This window comes from Chironomus tepperi, unplaced genomic scaffold (assembly GCF_022539635.2).
Source record: "Chironomus tepperi strain 1889 unplaced genomic scaffold, CSIRO-AGI_Ctep_v1 contig_430, whole genome shotgun sequence".
Taxonomy (NCBI): Eukaryota; Metazoa; Arthropoda; class Insecta; order Diptera; family Chironomidae; genus Chironomus; species Chironomus tepperi.
The window spans coordinates 307,585-329,385 of NW_027226552.1; the positions used below are offsets into that span (position 1 = coordinate 307,585).

The window sequence follows — 21,801 nt, forward strand, 5'->3', positions numbered from 1 at the left end:
TGAATTATTTGGAAGTAAACATGTTATTTTAGTTAATTTTGAATCTGGTTATTGGAAATGAGATACAATTCTGGACTAGAATCAGCCATAAACTCCATTACCATCAATCCAACTAGAAATTCTCACATTAAATCTCAGTGAAGCACGAAATAATTAGAATTCTATTGTTGACATAGATTCCATGGATTATATACATTATGTCATCTACCAGAATCGCCTCATTGCCCCGGTAAACAAGTTTTTATTATTATTGTACATGAAATATAAAAATAAAAATTCGAAACAGCATAAAAAAAAATATCCCGCGGAGTTTTTGTTTCCTTTCGCGCGTCCTCTTCTCATCGTTTACTTTTTCAGCGCTTATTGTATAGATTTCAAAGACAAGCGATGATCACATACAATAGAAATGACATAATGAAATGAAGGGAGAAGAAGAAGAAGGAACTTTAAAGGGAGTAGCGATTGTTATTATTATTTAATTTTTTTATTCGTCTTCTTCATTTCTATTTCTTCTTTATATCCATTGTTGTTGCTGCTTTTTTTTGGCATTTTCTGAAAGGTACTAAGGAGATCGCATCCAGTTTTTATAGCTGAATATTTTGCTTTTTTTGTTAAATTTTAATCATGTGTGAACTGTGTAACCCCTTTTATGAGATTTCATACTTTACTAGATATACAGCTAGTTTTATATTATTGCTGGTATTTTAATGTGAAAATAGATATTGCTTTTATTAGCTTTAGATTACACTGGGAGGAATGGATTTTGTTGAGAATTATTTAGAGAATCTTGATTTATGGAGATATTAGAGATATGTAGAGCATTAATATGGTAGAGACTTAAATAGGCGTATTAGCTGGTGTTGATATTTTCCAATAACCCGAGATCAAAATGTCCTTAATCCTGGTCCTGAACTGGTCTTTGGACTTCATAGATATTGATTTCGTGAATTGAGACTCTATGCTGATATGGTGTGCCGCTAACAAATTCAAAGACTGAGGTGCGTTGTGGATCGAAAAAGGATGCTTATAACTGCTATGGTAAGTATGATGCCAAATGTACCTAGGATTGATCATAAAGCATTCAATACTGAGTTGACTGACTTCGGAGAGACTTTCAAGTCCCTCAAGTCCTACCGTTGCCTTAGCCAATATAAGATCTTATTAGTAGCAGCTAAGAGTTTAAGATGCAAGAAGCACAAGAATCAATGATGCATGACTCAAAAATTTTGAAAAATTTCCCTCAGTGTAAGCCATTTAAAGCAAGTAACTCACCTATGACATTCTTACGAACAAAAACCCAATTTTCGATGCTAAATAATCCTGAAAATTCCCTTAAAAATAATAAAATTGTCATTAAATTCTAGTAAGATAGCTGGATATTAATAGGAAGATGACAATGAAGATCATTTACGGTCGAAATTTGTAAAAATTTACTTTAATCCAATCTTTTTAAATCTCCCTAAATTGAAAATCTATTTAACCTACCTTAGTAAATCTGAAATGTCTTTAGCACACACAATAAAAAGAAGTCTTTTCACATTCAACAAGAATGAAATCGAAGCTATAAATCACCATTCAGTCGTATTGTAATCGAGAAGTTCATGAGTGCGTAACAAAATAGCGCGCGATTTATAGTCAAAAAATAAGGATACTGCCAAAAAAAATTCTAAGCACACATAAAAATGAGAATATTTTCAATTTTCCTTTGTGCTTACTGGCGCTGTCATTTGATTGAGAAAGGAGAGAGAAATGGAACAAAGGAATATGCAAATAAGGCATTCAAGAAAATGGTTTTGTAGTTTAGTAGAATTGTCGAAAACAAGAAGACAATCAGAGAAGGGTAAGAAGGGGTAAAGGAACTATTTAATGATTTCTTTTACCTTTGGACTGAGCATTTTATGACTGACGAGGTAGAATAGTCAAGATTTTGATCATTTTGACCTGACATTACCATAGTAAATTGGCTGTTTATGAGGAGGGATGGAATTGGCTGGTTTTTGGGTTGTTGCTGTAAATTTGGTGGTTTATCGAACTGTGGAAGGTTCTTTTGGATTCCTGGTAAAGTCAAACATGAATAGGGCTTGCAGAAGTCTGAGAATTCAAGTCTGAGAGCGATACCGGCATCGAGTCCAAGACTCCAAGGGAATTATTCAACTGTGGAGTCTTGGTATCATTCTCAAGAACCCCTTTGCCATAAACTGACTCCCAAAAATTCACCAATACCCCCAAAAAATGCGCTCAATCCTCAAATTCTTCCAAAAATTCTCAGTTCCATCCATTCACAAAGTTTCAAAGAACTAGAAAAAAGGAAACAAAACTTTTATTCTACTTCATCTGATACTGACATTATATAAATACAGGTTGTGTACGCGAGGCAAAAATTATATGTTAATGGCTTTGAATTATGTTTTCTTCTTCATCTTACATGCTGGCTTGTATATGCATATAATTTTAATGGTATGGGGTTGAAAAAGAAATAAGAAGCAATGTAGATCAAATTTTTAGAATAACAATAGAACTGCTGCTGCTGTAGCATTAAAATAACAATAATAATAGATCTTAAAGACAATGGAAACTTATAAGTAAGAATAACAAATAATATTGGTACCAAACATATATGTGCGGTATGTATATTTATTTATTTATTCTCGTGAGCACCTAAGGGAAGAATTATTTGTTGGTTTACCCAGAGTAAATAGACTATAGTAAATTCTATAGAGAAAAGTCATGAGTTACGATGTAAAAAGTAATAATAATGAGAAATCAGGATATGATGAGTGAGGGTTTAGGGGTTCTGAGTAAAAAAAGTCCAAAAAAAATTAAAAGTGTATTAGTTATTTTTTACTAGAAATTTAAGAATTGAACCTTTGACCTAAGACTTATTTTAAATATTTTCAGACATTTCAGCTTGTAAGGATCAAACAAATCTTCTTCTTGTTATGAAATCGCTCATAATAATGCTCATGTACCTAAAAATATTAAGCATGAAGGCTCTAAGACCTCAGCATTTCGGTCAATAAATCAACATGCTCTGCTGTTACAATACGACTTCACCTCACTGATGCCTAGTTTTTAGGAATTTCATTACTTTATCTACATAAAAGACAGAAATTCCAGACTCAATAACCCCCAATCCTCTCATACAACAAGCCATTCCAATACAAATCTCACCAAAAAAAAACATCGAAGGAAGAAACCATCTCAAGATTTATATCCAAAAATTTCTCCTTACTCTCCTTTAATTTTCATCTTATTCACATATTCATTTCCACACCACATCTTCATCCATAGCTCACACTTAGTTCTTCAATTGTTAAACAAAAGAGATGAAAAAGAATAAGAATGAATGGAAATGTACACAAAGTGCCATAAAGACAATAGGAAGAGAATTTGTAAGAAACAATTGAAATCTATAAATCCTTGTGTGTGTCGCGACAACAAAAGAGGGAGATGCCATAAAGAAAGTAGGGAAGAAAGGAAGTGTAAACAAAAAATCAAATTTATTTTCTCGTTCCTGATTGTCTTGGCTTTCGATGTTAATTGAAAAAGAGCTGAATCTAGTTTCAATCGACTTTTATTTATCTTGATTCACAAAAATTTATGTATACATGCTGTACAGTCCGTAAAAAAAGTAAATTTAATTACGTAAAACTCAATGTATCCTCCTCGTCATCACCACGAGCACTAATGGTATGTTCAATCCATGGCAAATAGTTTGTGACATTGACATAAACAGCTGGATAACCCTCGGTGCCGCATCGCTTTTGTCCGAAGCTTACAATTCCTGTCAATATCCATTGAAGTTTTTTGTTATCGAAGAACATTAACGGTGATCCGGAGTCGCCTACACATATGGACATAACATTAAGTGCTGTTCCATTAACCCATAAAAAAATATATTTTTATTATATTACCAGAACATGAATCCTTAGCCTTCTGCCCACCCGCACATATTTGACTTGGACTCAGCTTGATTCCACCATCAGCATACTTCTTCGTACAATTGACCTTGTCGACATATGGAAGTGATACTTTTAGCTTTATTGGACTCTGTACGAGTTTTGAACCATATTTTGCTCTAAAATAATCAGTCTTGCCCCATCCACAGACTGTCTGCACATATCCTGGCACTAAACCTTTACTGTATTCCTTTGTTGGTAAGCAAATTGGCAATGTGAAGTCATTGTACCTGACTTTTTCTTTCAGTCTCAGCAATGCTAAATCATGGTGCTTTGATGGATTCTTTGGATCGTAGCTGGGATGTGGAATGATTTCACTGATTTCATAATCAACCGGTGGCGGTGCACAGTCTAGCGTTTCCTCATCTTCATACTGAATGCAATCTTTGTCGGTTGTGAGATCATATTCACCCATGCGAGCATATTTAAGATTGACTGCCTTCTCTATTGTTTCTCCTTTGACGCAGTGACCTTAGGAAGGAGAAGTAATGGATTTAGTGTCTTAAAAATATTTAAAATTGGAATGAGAAGGCATACCTGCTGTCAGTACATATTTGGAATGAATCAGTGCACCTCCACATGCGTTGATTGTCATATTTGATGTTTTGGACTCGTAAAGTAACAATGCAGCCCATGGAAACTCATTTGTTTATACCGAGAACAAAAAAGATAAATTTAAATTATTTTTTAGGTTGATACATAAAGAAGGATTTGAACCTTCAATTCTGAAATTTCTTGTACTTTAAAGATAGAATGTTGACTTTCTGGATACAGATTAGTAACAAAATTCCATTTTAAGGCTCATAACTTATTTGGATAGTTTCAGCAATTAGCAAGTCATAACCATCAATAGAGTTAGAGTTAGCCAATCAAAAAGAAGTAATAAATCCCATAAAATACTTATCAATTTCACACAACTCTCCACCAACAATTCGATCATCAAATGCCTGCACACCGCATTTTCTCTTCGACACTGATCCAGTTTCCTCTCCAAATCGATTGTCCAAGTTTACATTTGACTCTTCATTCTCATTTTTCTCTGTTGTTGTTGTTGTCTCTGTTGTCTCAGACTCTCTCACAACTGCGCTCTCCAGGTCAACGTCTAGATCAGGTTTTCTAAATTTTGTTAACAAAATATAAGTCTCATTAAATGTATTTTTGTGTCATGATGATAATCAGTTTGTGTTTATTTACATTCTGAATTAGTCAATGGACAGTTGTTTTTGGACATTTTGGCATCGATATGTGAAATCAGAAAGTGGAATTTTTGTGTTGGAATTAAAATAATATTTTGGAATTTAAATAATATTGAGTAGGTCATGTCGAAAACTGATAAAATTCTTTTGAAGCCGCAAAATAATCTCAATTGAATGTCCAGTGACTTAGTATTTCGCAACAAATAAATCAAAATTATCAGCAATGACTAATATTAAAATTCCCCACCGTAACTCACTTGTATGTATTTCCAGGTTTAGGGCAACAAACTAAGGATTTCCAACTTTCTGTATCAAATCCGCAATTTAAGTGCAGCAAGAAGCTTAATCGTTCCACACCTAGGTCATCGACATTAAATAGTTCTTCATACTCGGCACAATCTTGTCGTTTAACGCAGATTCCTCTCGTATTCTTTTGATTTGGAATCTTACAGTCATCGCCAATATTAAGTTTGGGTCTCGATCGTCTTGAATCTATCGTTTGTAGATTTATTAGGAATATAAGGAACAAAATTTTTATCATTTTTTCCATCTTATTATTCAATTGTTGAGGCACGCAAAACTACAGGAAATCACCATGAACTTGACCAAATGAATTGCCGTGAGCGACTGATTAAGAAAAAAATATAAAATCTCTGCGGAATGAAAAACTTGAGGAACTTGAATTTACGCTCAATTAAAGTCTTGAGCGGCTCTCAATCAAAAAACTTTGTCAATATTTCTGAGTATTTCACGAGATTCTCTTCAACTTTTTTTTATTAAATTAGTAATGTCCATGAGATTAATGCATTTATTCAAATGCTGACTTGTAACATTTCTCAAAAATAAGTCTAATAAATTACATTAAGTATTTTATTTCAAGGTCGCATGTTATTCTCTATCCAATCTCGATATGATGACACTTTTGTGTAAATTGCTGGCCAGTCTTCAAGTCCACAAAGGTATCCGAATGAGACAATTCCTTCGACAATCCATGAGTTGTGGAATCTTTGGAGTGGACCGCCACTGTCTCCATCGCAGGCGTCTTTTGAGAATTCTGGGGGATAATTTGAGAATATTAAAATTTTTATTGACTTAAAAGACCAATTTATGGCCTGTGGACAGCATTAGGTTGTCTACTTGCTATATCAACATTGCATTCAACTTGGCATCAACATAGTTTCTGGTCTGTGTCTTATAATTGACATTTTACCCTTTACTACGCCATTAACCATTGTAACACAGTCTACTCACCTCCCCCAGCACACAGCTGCTCATCATGAATGACAACTTTCTTTGACAAAAACTTCTTTTTGCAAATTTCATGATCATAAATTGGAACTGCAAGCTTTTGTTTAATTATGCTTCTTCTTGATGTCAATGTTCTTCCAAAACCAGCGATATAGACAGTATTGCCTGTCTTAAGTGGTGGAAGATCTGCAGAAGGTAGACAAATTGGTCGTACCATTCCTAAAATTAGTTGGAATTATTATGAGCTATAGCTGGAAGTTGAATTAATTTTGATCGACTCATGCCAACTTGACTCGACTCAAACTATATCAACTCGACCCAACTCAAATCAAGTCAACTCGACTCGATTCAATTCAACTCAAACAAAGTCTTTCTTGAGTCAACCTTACAATTTGACTTAGAACTCAAATCATATGCACTTACGACTAAATCTCACTGGATTCTTAAGCCTCACAAGTCCAATATCATTTCTACGATTAATTGCTCGTTGATTGAAATTTTCGTGAGGTATGATCTCTTCTATTGCGTTAAATCGATAGGGATTTCGGCAATTCTGATCATTGCATGCTTCGGTCTCTCGTAAATCGTAGTCACCGAGTCTAACGTTTGAGCTGAAATGAGTTTTAGAGTGATTATTAAAAGAGGTATGAGAAATTGTTGTTGAGAACTTACATCATTCCGATTCTTGTGATTATATCACCTGGAAATAATTAGATTAATAAAATACAGTGAAAAGTGTATCTAGTCAGACTTGCTTCGTATCATTAACTCATTCATCGACCCAAATCCATCGAAAGTCGAGTCAAATTTTTATGCAAAATTCGAGTCAATTTAGAGCTCAACAAGTTAAACAAGAAGAATTCTCATTCCGCTCAAGTAATCTTCAACTTCTTTCCCGGACCCTCTCTAATTAAGAAAAATATCATAATAATCCGGCAGTAAATCATCCAAAGGAGGATATAAAACTCATTCTTAACCCAAACAAAATATTAATTTTTTCAATCATAAGTGTGATGTTGCGGAACTTATAGAAATTAGCTATGCTACGTAATATGTACATGAACGTGATTTAATAACGCTTAATACGAATTGTATAGAATGTAGACTAGTCTACATCGATCGCAAAATTATAAGATTTTTCTGGGATTTCCATTTGTGATTTGTATTTGGAAGTGAAATTACTATGAATAATAAACGGATGCTTACTATTAGAATTCAAACCCCTTCCTGTTCCCACATTTGCATCATAATTGCCACATAACATCCACCTGCTCTTCAGTGAAATGAACTCAATTCCCTCTAACATCGTCATCGTCTAGTCTCAGTCCATATTAATAACATCATTTCAATTATTAATACAATCTTACCCATAATGCAATGACTTGCAGTCAAGACATATTTCTTGCTTATCAAACTTCCAGCACAGTTTATTGAAACCTCACCAGAAACTGTGAATGAGAGAGAGAAAAAAACAAGACGTTATTTCCACAAGTCATAAATTCTCAACATCCACCTTACATTTTCTATACTCAAACAGTGCCAGCCATGGAAATTCTTCTCTGTCTGTATTCTGTTCACAATAAAAAATAAATGAGAAATATTTTCTTAATAAAAAAATGTCATGAACACCAATTCCAACATACTTGTCCCGAATAAATTCGATTCTCAATATATTCCCGTCCACAATCGCTCTCGTTTGGCAACAGATCGGTTGAATTTCGGAAACTGATTGAGTCATCTGTATTTTCATCATCATAGTCATCAAATTTATCCAATGATGTTGATATTTTTGGTAAAACTGCTGATGGTTGCGGTGCATCTGGTGTGGTCGGTTGTAAAATTAACGAATCATCATTTCTGGCGCAACATACGTAAGGAATGTGTTCTTCAACTGGCCATCCAGCATCACATTGTGACATTTGAAGGAATCGTATTGACTGTTGAGTAAGCGGTTTTGCTCGCAAAATGTTGAGGAGGTAGTCACAATTGTATATTGGTAAGCATCGACCCATCTTGTAGCCGGGTGTACGGCAAAAATCTGTGGATTGAGGAGGTTAGTTTGGGGGATGGATTTATGGAATTTTGAATTAATATTTTGCATAAATGATCAAGAATGTAAATCACATTCTCGTGAGAAAACAGATGAATTGCATGCTGTGCATTTCGTGCCTTCAGAATATTCCTCAAGCAATTAAAACCATAAACAACTTACTCTGAGTTAAAGCTGATTGTATATCCATGAATATTAGGATGACAAGTGTAATTAATCCTCGACTTTTCATCTTTGTAATTTGATTTTCGGGTTGAGAAATATGAATTTTTATCCAGAAGACCAATAAAGTAGGAAATTATGTCTAAAACGTATTAAAGAATGATTAAATTTAATTTTTCATTCCACAAACTGACGGACACAAACAGTTCGAACGCATTATCACAAATTAGAAAATAGACTGTCGTGCTATTTTTGATAAAAAGTAGTTAAACATGCCTAAAATGACTCAGAGAATTAAACATTCTGAGCATAAAATTAGACTCCTCTCCATTTTTCAACTAGTTTGAGTATTAACCAATAATTAAGCAATTGGTCATGTAATTTCTCAAGAAAAGTAAACACTTTTACTCTCATTACCAGTTTTGCTGTATTTTGCAATATATCCAGAAATAAACCCCCAAAATGCAGAATTATATTTCCGGCACTAATTCTTATGAAATGCCGGCAGTGAAATTCCCCAAAAAGTGACAAATATGAAAATTCATCACATAAATTCAATGATGCTAAATCATCAAACTTCATTAATTAGTAATCAACTTCCAAAACTTCTTAATTTAACCCGGCACAAATTAACCGTTAAATCACACACAAAAAATCCACTTCAGTCATCAACCTGGTCTCACATATTCGCAAACAAAATCGTCTCACATTTCCTCCTGAACTTGAACTTAATCATGCAATTAATAAATTCGATTTAAATCCAATCGTCCTTGAGATATTACCGGTCATATAAGCACATCTGGTTATCTCGTAACATGAAGAAACAATTAACATTTAATGAACTATAATGATGAGTCTTAATGTGACGACATTTTTCTTGTGAAGATTTTAGTGCAGATTAATGAATTGATTTTGTGTGGCTTTTTGCTTCAGCTGGTCATGAAATTAGTTGAGAAATTTTGAAATTGAAGCGAATTTAAGGCCAACTAAAGCTTCAATGACCCGAAATCGCATAAAATATTGCCAATAACCCCTAAATTCCAATAATTGACCCTCTCAATTCCAAAAATTTAAACAACTAAAATAGCAAAATCAGATAAATTAATCAACAACTCCCCTAAAGACCATCACAAGTCAAAACATTTCAATTCTATTAAGCCATGACACTTTCATGTCAAAACAATAATTTTTGATATTTTACAATTCAATAAATTCATTGAGTCATCATCTAAACTAATTCACATGAGCTAATAAATCAAAATTCATGATTGATTAACTGAATCAATTGCGGCACGTGATACTCGAACGCAGTGTACATGGGAGGGAAGTTTATAACGGACACAAGGAAAAGAGTTAAGAGAAATAACCGAAAAAAGTGAATTTTTCAGTCTCGTGCACAGAAAATTTCTTGTGATTGTTAATAAATCATATGAAAATTGTGTTCTTGTTACGGAAGTGATTTATATTCCAAGTTTATTGTTCTCACAATCGCATTAAGGTCCATTTCATGGTTGATTATGATGACAACCAGGATTTTTTGGGGTTTTCTTAGTTTTCTGTATTCTGAACTTAGATTCATGGGCGTATTAGGACCACTAACCCCCTGGGTTAGCTGGAATTTTGGATGATCTGAATCTCAATGAACTTGGGGTCATTAAATTGTGACAAATAAGATTTGTTGGATGTATTCTGAACTATCTGAACATTTTGAAGGATAGAGCTAGATTTATACAATCCCTTTGAATGACTAGGACCCTGCATGCTCTTTAGTCAAAGAAGAAGTCAGGGTAATACATTCACTCTATCAAAATTATTGGAATTTCCTTTAACAAGATCAATAGCACTCTACCCTTCAAATACCACATTGTTTATTGTGTATTATTTTTTGCCTTAAATTTAGGAATGGCAATTAATTGTTTACTAATTTAATTCACGTGTTTATCGCTTTAGGATCAACGAAACCCGTTTGGTTGTTTACAATAATAACCCAAAAATAAACCTAATTCAGGATATATCTCACAAAAATTTTGCATTTTAATCTCGCTCAAAATTTCAAAATTTCACTAAATTTTCTTGAATTTCCATGCATTTTTAAACTATATTCACTTAATAATTTCCAAAAATCCACAGACTTACTTATCACAAAGTATTTCAACTTCAATATTTCCAAAAATATCTAAATAAATTCAATAATCCACATGTACTTCAAATGGTAAGTCTATTCAATTCTTTTGCGACTTAATCGCTTGAAATGTTTACTGAAACTGTCTGCGAGTAGCCGATTAATTTACTTACTCATTGTGGAATCTCTCAGTCGAGTGGTGGGAATTTATTTTTTTTATTTTTCATTGATTTGTTCACCTGTTCAAGAATTTTTTTATACTTTATTTCTCAAAATTTAATTCGTTCAATTGCTTTTGTTAGAGTTTTGTATTGAAAGAAGAGTTTTGATTGAAGAGAAGTTAATGATGATGATTTTGGGGTCACAAGTCATGTGAAGATGTTATGACTAGAATGAACTATAGTATGTGTTAAAGGGTTAATCATGAGTTTAGTACGTCAACTTTGAGCATTTCTCAATTTTTTGGGAATTTCCTGGAAGTTTACAGTCACACTTTAGGATCGATCATAAATGACGTTCATTTTACTTTCATCTATCGACTGAATTGTCCTAAAACTGAGGTGGTCTTAGGACCTCCAAATATCCCAAAAATATTTATCCCGAACAACGGGATTATTTTTTGGGGGGTCAAACTGTCTAAAATCCTAAGTTAATGTCCGGTTAATGACGAGTTCTAACGTAATTTTGTCAACGAGAAGAAGCTATATAACTAAGAGTTAAACCCCATTCATGAACCTCTCAATTAATTGCTATTTTCAACCATATTCATTAAATTTAATAACAACAGATTTAAATGATGATAGAATAATTGATATTTATACACAAATATAAAGTTTATTGACTTCATGATTTATTGGAATTAAATGAGACTAAAGTTCTTTACGGTTGGTCAACTTGAAAAATTCTTACATTTAGTTTGAAGTCTATTGATGATGATTGACTTGTGATTCACATAAAAATTTGCATAATTCATCTTAATTGAGATTAGAATAAGGAAATGTCTGCATGTGATTGGTAATTTTTTAATCGATGAGTTTGGATCTGAATTGGTTTGATGTTCTTAAAATTGAGTTTAATAATTAATTTATTGTTTTAAATTCGATCGGATAATCGATCGAAAAACCGGCCCAGGCAAGTGTGACTATGCACCGGATTTTGTGCGAAACTGACACCAAACCAAAGCTGATGGATTTCAAGCTAATTGTTCAAAATTGAAGACAAGCCATAAAAAAATTAAAGATTCTAATCCAATTTCCTTTCAAAAAACGCAAAAAGTCTTTAAATCCTTCCAACAAATTTGTTAAATATACAATCTGTAAATTATGTAATCCACTAGCCTCCTCACACCCTCATCCTGCATTTAATCACAATATCATCATCATCAGATATAGCAAAAAAAAATTCTAATTTTAAAAGTCATCAGCTCTAAATCATTCCTTAAAACAGGAGATAGAAAAAAAAAAAGTATTTTTAAATTCCCATCACAGCTATAGCGCAATGCCGTTCCGGAGTTTAATTAGTATTTTCATTAACATAAATCAACTTATGATTTATTTCATGTCCTGAAAAAAAATTCTACAAGATCGAAAATTTGTAAGGAAAAAAAAAATGTGTTCAACCCTTTAGCGGAACTGCCGACATGCACTAAACCCTTTTTTATGTCCCTTTAGATCCAAGAAATAAAAAAAAATTCCGCCTTTTTTTTCGATTGTGAAATTTTTTTAAATATTTTATTATTCAATGAAGATGAATGGGTTAAATCTGTGTTTTTTTAATTAGTGAAACTTCTTTCCATTCATCAGCAGTATCAACAAAGTCAGCGGGATTTAGAGGGTGAGACCAAATGCAAGAAAGTGACTTTCAATCCTTTATTTATAGTCACAGTGAAACCATATCGCATTTTCTTTTTTTATTTTGGTATCAAGAAGTAATTTTAAGGAATTAAAAAAATTTTGCTTGCTGTCTTGTTGCATAATCATGGTGACAACGTGGATGTTTTATGGGTTTTAAGGATGATTTATCGAATAAAGGAAGGGATGAAGAAAAAGTTTTTTAATCAACGGAAAAACAATTTGTTGCAAATTAAAAATTAATTTTTTTAAAAGAGAATTCTTATTCTTGGACATAAGGTGCTGGAGAGAGCTAGAAGTTGACTCGAATTTCAAATATTAAATTCTGTCAAGTTGCTCCAAGTTGACTTTTCTATGTACAAATTCGAATCAACTTTGCTAGTCGCATAGATCAATTGTACTCCATTGTCATCCTCAAAATTCCAAAATCCTCTGTTTTACTGTTTTGTACTGCTGCTCTATTCGCTATGTCAGGATGCTTTGGTCTTCTAAAAGCAAATTAGAGCATTAACGATGCCTATTATTGGCCCAAAATGTGCTAAATGTTCAGCGTCCTGTCAACTTGATGTCAATTCTATGTCCAGTTTTACACCAACCGGATGAGAGTCTAGCACTAGATTCTTTCAACCTGTACATTCCAAGAAACATCTTAATTTTAATACAAAATATCACATTAATTATTTAGTCATGCTTAACCTGTTATTCACAACAATTCAAAACTTAATCCCAAGCTTTTAGCATTCGAAATCCACAACAGCTTAAGAATCCGAAAATATCTAAATTCATAATATTTTGCATACTTCTCAGTCTTTGTTTTTTCGAACTGAAAAAATACTGCAAGAATTTTTGCATACTTTTAGGCGTTGCTGAAATATTTGTGTCGATATTTGCAATTATTCAAGCTCTGCTGATGATATACCTGATAAAAAGACATTTTAATTCCTTTATTGACGAAAAATTTTCAATTAAATTTCCACAGACTCAGTAAAAATTTTTCTTTTTTCTGCTGATTCAGCTTAGAGGAAATTTCTTTTAATTGATTTTCCATCCAAATGAGATTAAAATGAATAAAATTTACAGTTTTCTAAGAGAAAGAAAGCATAAAGGACATAAAAAGGGGTTTAAAATTAAATTTATGCAAAACACAAATTTTATGAATCATGTTGACTTCCATTCAAATGAAATTAAAAACCTTTGTCTTGTCTTTGGTGTAATTAGATTTTATTTATTTGAAATTGGAATAGATTAGAAGAGTTGTCGGGGATTTTTGAGAGAACTAGATGACATGGAGCAGTTTGGACGAGAAAAATTGACAATTTTTTGAATGTTTTGAGGTCGAATCCTAGTCGGACCCCTCATTTATTTAGGAATGAATCAAAATATGACAATTTTTGGAAACTTCGGTTCCAAAAACGAGTTTTAAGAGACAAAAATTTGATTCTTGAACAAAAATCGATTTTTTTTAACCAATATCAATTCAATTCCCTCAAAAACCCAACCTCCCACTCCCTAAACCTTCATAAATTACTACCAAAAAATAACAAAAATCAGCATCAACATCAACACAAGAAAAAAGGACACAGGAAATAAGCTTATGATTTATATTACAAAAACAACAGTGAGATTAATTTTGCGTGTTTTGTCAGTTCAACATCAAAGGAAATGAGACGAGTTCCGGTTGACGAAAGTTAATGTACTGCAGTAAATCTGAGTATTAAATTCCTTTCTTTGTGCTGTACATCTAGTCATATTTTGCGACTTGAAATTGACGGAATTATTCACGGATGTGCAGGAGTTTTTGATGAATTTTTTGAGCGCATTTTTGGGGAAATAATAAGTAAGTAAGTAATATTTATTACCAAAAGGTATTTAAATGACAATATAATGAAATCGAATTCGATTATAACAATTTAAAATAGAAAAACAAAGAGAAATAAAAAACAAAGAAAAACATGAATTTATGACACTTTTATGTCTACGTAAATGATTAAAAGAGTACTGGAAGAAATAAAGATCCTTTTAAAATTACACGAATTGAAAAATAATTGCCAATAAATCCTCAAAACTGACAGAATTTGGACAAAATTGAATAATTCAATCAAAATCCACAATATCTCCAAAATCCGACTCCAATCTAGTCCACAAAAATTCAATATGAATAATTGATCCACCAAACCTCCCCAACAAATCACCAAAGATGTGATTTTCATACCCAATAAGACGTGAAAATAAAAATTCATAAAGAACGATCCACAAAACTTTTCATCATTTTCTTGTTCCTTTATCCGACATCTCCTAAATGATTAATAGAGCAAAGTCACAACAGCAAAATGCATCATTAAGTGGCTTATGGTGAAACACGAAATCTCTATCAGAAATGTCTGACCGCACATCTTCTTCCTCTTTTTTTCGGAGTTTATTGTCGCCCACTGTCGTCAATGTATTATAAACAATTTATCCTTAACATGTATAGAATGAGGGACATGAACAACCTTCAAGTAAAACGACCGATGTACTATATAAAAAAAATAATGTACAGAATGAATAAAGAATATGTTAAGCAATGATGAATGATAGAAATTTCCGTTTTGGACATGATAACTTTATTTATATCCTGTGACAAAATTTTCACTTAACTTTTATCCAGAGACCATTCGGTTGATGAATATTTCATTAGATGTAGTAAATATTCTTTATTTTTTTGGATGTTTTGTTATGGCATGGATGGATGGGCTGATTGGTGACAGTTTGGTATGAAGATTTGGGAACATGATGTTTATTGTTGAATAATTTGTAGTTGGATTTGTAAGAGATGTGCATGTGGAAGGTTGAGGGGTTCATTGATAGGAAATGCTGGGATTATTATTAGGTTTCTTGAATTTTGAGCAATTATAGAGCGCATGGATCCTTCTGGGACTCAAAAATGAGTAATTTCTTAAACGGTCCCAAACAACACAGCGTATTTGCTAAGGCACAGCCCGTTATCTGTCGAATATCAGAGTAGTTTGACTTAAATTCAGTCTAATATTCCATGTACAGTCATAGTCATCTCCCAACTGTATTTAAGTAGCAACTGATGCAGCATTTAAACAAATGTTATTTGTAGCACAAATTAGAATGTAAATCTCTAATAATAAACTTGCAAACAGTAACAGATCGCATCACAAAGTGCTTCTGTTGATTGACTTCCTTAATTTAAGAATCAACTCTTTATTCACATCTTATTTTTTTGTTTTAAAATTCAATAAATGCCAATATGTCATGCGAATATGACTGCCATTAATTATGTAATGTATTAATTTGATTAATGGAACCAGCACTGACCACGAACTCGCCAATCTTCAGATTTTTTTCCATTAAATTTTTTATTCTTTTTTTCACATAAAGAACGAGTTTTTTTGAAGATCAAGTCAGCCCTACAGCAAGATTTAAGGTCAGTATTTATCATTCCTTTATTTTCACGTGATGAACTTCACCTTTTTTTTGAAAAATGAACAGCACCTGAAAAACACTCATTTATCATTAAAATTGTACATTTAATTTAATTTTGAGCACATTTTATGTAACTGAAAAATTCAATAAAGATGCAAAAAATGAACACAAATGCCATAAGCAGCTTTAATGTGCACATTTTGAAATTTTATTTCTCTACCAAGCAGTCATAACTCAAGAGTAATACTTTAATATGATTTTTTTGCATTTGCTCATGAGTGCTGTGGATTTTAGGAAAGTGTTTTGTGGAAGTAGGCAGATTGTCGGGAGGTTTTGGGTCTGTAGGATGCCTACGAGGGCTTTGAAGGGCTTTGAAGAGATTTGGAGGGTTTGGGAGGGTTTTGAGGTGCGTAGGAGGGCTTTATGGGCTTTTGAAGGACTCTGGTGAATTCAATGTATTTGATGCTGATCTTTAAGTCAATAAAAGCGTTTAAGCACAAATTTAAAGCCACAGAAGCTCCAATGAGTGTTCTACACCTGTTTAATGTACAAAATTCTAAACCATTCCACTGAAATCACATCACATGTCTTACAATTTCTCATGTCTACCTCAGAATTAGTTCAAGTTCACCTTTTACTTACAGTCTACAATGTAATAGCAAACATCAGCATACCATCCTACTAGAAACAACGCCACCAATTAATTCTCATGAATATCCAACATTCCAAACTTTCTTTTGTAATTTCATGGGAAGTAGTAATGAGAAACGGAGTTAAATTTGTTACCATTTTTGAATTTTACAATTTTATATTCTTTTTTTTTCAGTCAAAATAACAAGAAGGAACGAGAAATATTTAATATAATTTTAACAACATATAGAACTTTCTACATAGTGGAAATGAGAGAAAAGAATAAGAAAACTGAGAGATGTGCAATGTGCTAAATTTATGCTCGAAAGCGCTCACGATTTCAATGCTTCACTTAAATTTTCTCATTTCATGCACTAAAAAATTAGGGAAATAATTTTTTGGGGCAAAGGCTTTGTGGGTTATGGCGCATTTTTTGTAGGGGGGCTTCGTTGACTAGTTGAGGTTGGTGTGATTGGCTGATTGGTTGTCTAGTGAAGGCTGACTGATGGGAATTGCTGCCGAGATTAGGTATTAAGTTGAGATTAAATGTTAAATCCTGGTTCTGATTTGTTCAGTATATTTAATGAGGTTATTGAGCACTATTTCACTTGCTATTGATAAATGACTTCAAGTGCCATCTAAGGAAATCCATGGATCAGACATCATACAAGAAAATCCATGGATCACAACTGATCAGCCAAATATTACAGTATTAAGTTTGCCAGCGTATCGTTACTATAAAATATTCTGACAGTATAGGGGAATCACGGCTAGATTTTTCCACAAAATTGACCTTGTATATCTCATAAACTAGAGGAGTTGGACAAAGATTCAGCTTGTATTTTTGATTCAGGCACTTAACTTGGTCTGATATCTTGCAGGATTCATTTTGTAAGGCTCAAAATGAGGCTGAAGATGGAGATGACGCTGAGCAACCTCTTTTGTAGAATGTTATGTGATTTTAAGGGTTAGTGCTTTCTATTCGACTAAGATGAGTGGCTGTTCGTTGAAACTTAAAGGCTGCAGTTGCTCTTCTATCTTACCTGATCCGCTATGATGTAGATTATTCATATAGGGTCAAAATATTCAAGATTATCTTGAACTTGTGAATTTTTCAAAATTAAGACATTACGAGGCCTTACTCTGACAATCAGACCCCCCAAACTGCACATATATCTCTCAATAAACTGCACCGATAAAGAAAAATATGTTTGACTCTTGCACATTTTTCGCATAGCAATAATAATGAAAATAATTTAAAAAAGAACATCTCAAAGGTCACATTGCCGAAAAAAGAGAGAGAACATAAACAAGAATAAAAGAAGTGGAAAAACTTCCTGGGCAGTAGCGAACAACCAAAAAAAAAATAATAAAACTGAATATAAAAGGAGTTTACAATGTGGGATTATTAATTAAAACCAGCTGCATTTAAAAAAATTCAAAATAACACATAAATGCTTTAAGTCATTAGGGCAGGCGAAGCAGCTTCTTCTTTCAAATCCACTTTTGCTTTTTTGTTGCGTCCATTCCGATTATGTAAAAAAAGTTCTAACAAAATGTGGAACATTTCAGAAAAAATTTTTAATTGATTTTCGTGTTTTGATGGCTCTTATGACTTTCAAATGGCCCAAATATTGGAACAGAACAAAATGAAAATTACGAAATTTTATGGATTCATTGTGTATGTGAGTGTGAATACAAAAAAAGAATCAATTCTGTTGCCTTCTTGTGCTTCTCATTCCTCTTCTTATGCCTTGCTTGTTCGTTATTTCTGGAGTCGATTACGAAAGAAAAATTAAGCGAGTGGCGTAAAAATATGTGAGGAAAGAAAAACGAGAAAAGAAAAATAAGAACTTTCAATGTGACATTTGCCAAGCCCATATTAAGAAAGCATTAAGAAATTCTCGGAATGGAAAAAAGATGAAAAGTGAAGTTGGCAGAGATGAAGTTGGGCTGTTGCTATGCGACGATTAAGTTTTTAACTAGATATTCAGATTAGGTGATCTAGTCGCCAACATATTCAGCTATTCATTTCTAGCAACTACCTAAGCTCAACATAAATGATTCCAATACCTAAAATCAGGTAGAAAAAGCACAAAAATCATAGATCACACACAAATCTAGTCACAATCTATAATTTTCTCGAAAATTAATTCAATTTGATAGATTTACAGCCACTAACATCCGAAAAACTTGATATTTAGCTATTTTATAACTTGTTCCTCTCTTCTATAAAAAGGACACAATAAACATTTTGATCAGATGAAATCATTTTTGTCAACCAGCACTCCCATATGATTTCCAGGGGTCATTTGAATGTTGAGGATTATTATTAATTGCAATATTAGATGTAACAGGTGATTGGAGTCGTGACTTTGCGTAACTTGTGAAAGATTAAGCAAAATTTCAAAGTTGTTAATGAACAGTGCATGATCTTACATATGATTTCCAAATTTCTGACATTTTAAATGGAAAAGATGTCAAGAAGCTGTAGCTTTATCACTAAATTGATTAGAAATCATGACTGTCACAAAAAAAGTCAATTTAGGCCACATTTGCTTAGGATGTTATCGTTTCAGTCCAATTGTGTCAAATTGATTGAGAATCCTATCCAAAGCAGCACCATGCTGCAGACTGCAACAAAAATGTCGAAATCAGCCGTTACAGTGCCCTTGGTTAAACTTCTCGTCTTGGAAATTTCGGCACCAGGCTAGCGTGTCTCTGGATTTCAACTGAATCCAGTACCAAATCAAAATTATGTTGAACACGCTTTATTATACCTAGAAATACAAAATGAAACTTAATCCCTTGATGAAGCATTCCATAACATCCACACAACTCCCATAGAATTCTCATCCAAAAAGTATCAAATTCTATCTCCTTTCAAATCACTTCCAATAAATCCATCTCTGTGTGCAATTTTCGCTTTTTTTTTATTTCTTTCTCGTTGCTTGCCCAAATAAAAATATAGAAGCTTGTGCAAGGCATTTTAGTATGAGTGTGTATGCGTCATAACAACTTTTTCCACATATTTCAAGAACATTTTCATGTAAATAGACTGTATGTATAGCACGACACAAGAAAGACGTTGTTGATGAGAGTTGAAATTTAAGGAAAAGAAGACAAATGGGGAAACTGAAATTTTTGGTGTGCATGTGCTTTGTGAGATGTGATGTGGGTAGTGAGTCTAGCTTTAGATGAGTATCAAATTGTAATCGGCATTCAAGGTTCAAGTTTTTTAAGATTCTGAGCTGATTTAGTGAGATTCTTGAGGAATTGACTGATTTGAGGGAGATTTAAGGTTGGGAAGGGAAGCAAAGCAACCTCAGTGTTGGTATATGAATGTTCTAAGTAGTAGCCAACGATGGAAATAGCAAATTGGATTTTAAGGTTTGACATCATGTCCCTTAACCTAGAGACCAGAAATTGACTCTAAAAAGTGCAAGCTGTATGAATCCTCATAATGCATCCACAAATGCGTTCAAAATTCATCATCACATGATAAGTTCCATACCCAGTCATTTTACATCGTCTCATTTTAATGCCGAAAAAGAACAACTTGATGTACATAACATACGCAAAGAATTTCTCTCTGTTGTCTTCTTTAATAATTCACTAGGGCAATGGGAAAGTCGATGATGGAAAGAACAAAAGAAGAAATCGAGAGGAATAAGAAGAAGAATAATTTATGCCAATCAACAGCGGCTCATAATTAACGAATTAAAAAATACTTTTCGGACCTTTTTTTGTTGATCATCAACAAGATTAAAACTTCCTACTTCTTTCCTGCATGTGCTGTGAGCAAAAAAGTATTTTTTTTCTGTATCTTTTGTTTGGCTTCATTTGATGATCACGAAAAAAATTTCTTACCTGACATGTTGCGAATAAATAAAATTAAGTTCGTGAAGTGAACGTAAAGGGCAAAAAAGCGAGATGATTCTGGACACGATGGTGATGATTTTGGGGTTCTAGATATGAAAATATGTTGTGGATAGAATAAAATAGAAAAATTCTGATCCTAGAACATAATTGGTTAAGATTTTGAATTTCTGAGAATTAAGGTTGGAAATTTTTGAAAATAAAATAGATTTTTTAGATATTCTGGACTGTATATTAACTTCTGAACATCACAGACCAGTCCTAAACATTTAAACAACTATCAATCTCTAATTTACCATTATTTGTGGACTAGAACTAGTTAATTAAGCTGGTCAACATGAATTCACCATGAATATGAATCTGTCCATGTGGCACGATGCGAAATTATCGCCTTAAGAAGCCTTAAGAGGTCCAAATCATCCATTGTGCTGTCAGGGTAATATTGCGTATTACTATTGATAAAGCTACGCAGCGATACTCTAGAAAACACGCTGTACAAGTTGCTTTAAACCAACTTACCAATGACTCTTAATCTCGACTAATTAATAGCATATTCTAACAAATGTGACACAAAATATTCATCCAAATCAGCCACAATCATCAATCTACCTGAATCTAAATTCTCACATTTTGATATTTCTTATAGCCATCTATTTAATTAAATTAGATTTGTCTATATAATATTCATATTCTACGTCATAGCGTGTGAATCAGAATTTATATAAACTTAGAATGATTCCATTTTCAGCTCGTGTTGCAAAATCTAGAAAATGCTTGAAATTTACAGGTATAGAGATCATTAATGATCATCGAATTGGAAAATAAGAATATTTGTAAACAGAATTGATGTTGATGTTGATGTTGAAGTGAGACGAGCTTTATTTTGCAAGTAATCAATAATTCAGAGTTGGATAGTCTGAACAGCACTAGGTGCACACTAGGACAATGCTACATGTTAAGATGCGAAGTTGCTCTGAGGACATAGACTCAAAAGGCTGTTTTTGACCAATTTTACGGTAAATAGAGTCTGAGACTTATAAACAGCGTCTCAACTAATTGAATTGTGGTCAGAAAATCAATTTTGTAAAACTGTAGTAGCTTAAATGTAGATATGTAACTTAAAACTGCAAAATCTACGACAACTCCTTCCAAATAGTTCCAACCCATTTTCCAACCTTGTCCACAACAAGATCAAAAACAACAAAATTCTTAGATAGAGAAAAAAGTTCAAGAACGCAATTTGCGTCTATGAATTATTATAATTATTTTGCTG

At 32.9% G+C, this 21,801-nt stretch overlaps 1 protein-coding gene across 1 annotated transcript; it reads right to left on the minus strand.

Moving 5' to 3' along the window:
* Positions 1–3,556: 3,556 nt before the first annotated feature.
* Positions 3,557–8,700, minus strand: LOC139097784 (ovochymase-like). Its single transcript, XM_070649745.1, has 14 exons — positions 8,616–8,700; positions 8,047–8,441; positions 7,922–7,973; positions 7,771–7,851; positions 7,076–7,103; positions 6,827–7,014; positions 6,407–6,622; positions 6,041–6,209; positions 5,882–5,915; positions 5,413–5,735; positions 4,862–5,075; positions 4,497–4,602; positions 3,915–4,430; positions 3,557–3,844 (listed from the first exon to the last, which is right to left on the minus strand). Exons 1-14 carry the CDS (start codon positions 8,683–8,685, stop codon positions 3,642–3,644), a joined length of 2,595 nt encoding a protein of 864 aa, XP_070505846.1. The 5' UTR covers positions 8,686–8,700; the 3' UTR covers positions 3,557–3,641.
* Positions 8,701–21,801: the final 13,101 nt, after the last annotated feature.

Excerpts from the sequence above, each read along its gene's own strand:
- LOC139097784 (XM_070649745.1), bottom strand. The coding sequence starts at position 8,685 with ATGAAAAGTCGAGGATTAATTACACTTGTCATCCTAATATTCATGGAT. Across the intron at positions 7,974-8,046 it reads ATCGAATTTATTCGGGACAA|AATACAGACAGAGAAGAATT; the intron begins GTATGTTGGAAT and ends TATTGTGAACAG. Across the intron at positions 6,623-6,826 it reads GAATCCAGTGAGATTTAGTC|GAATGGTACGACCAATTTGT; the intron begins GTAAGTGCATAT and ends AACTAATTTTAG.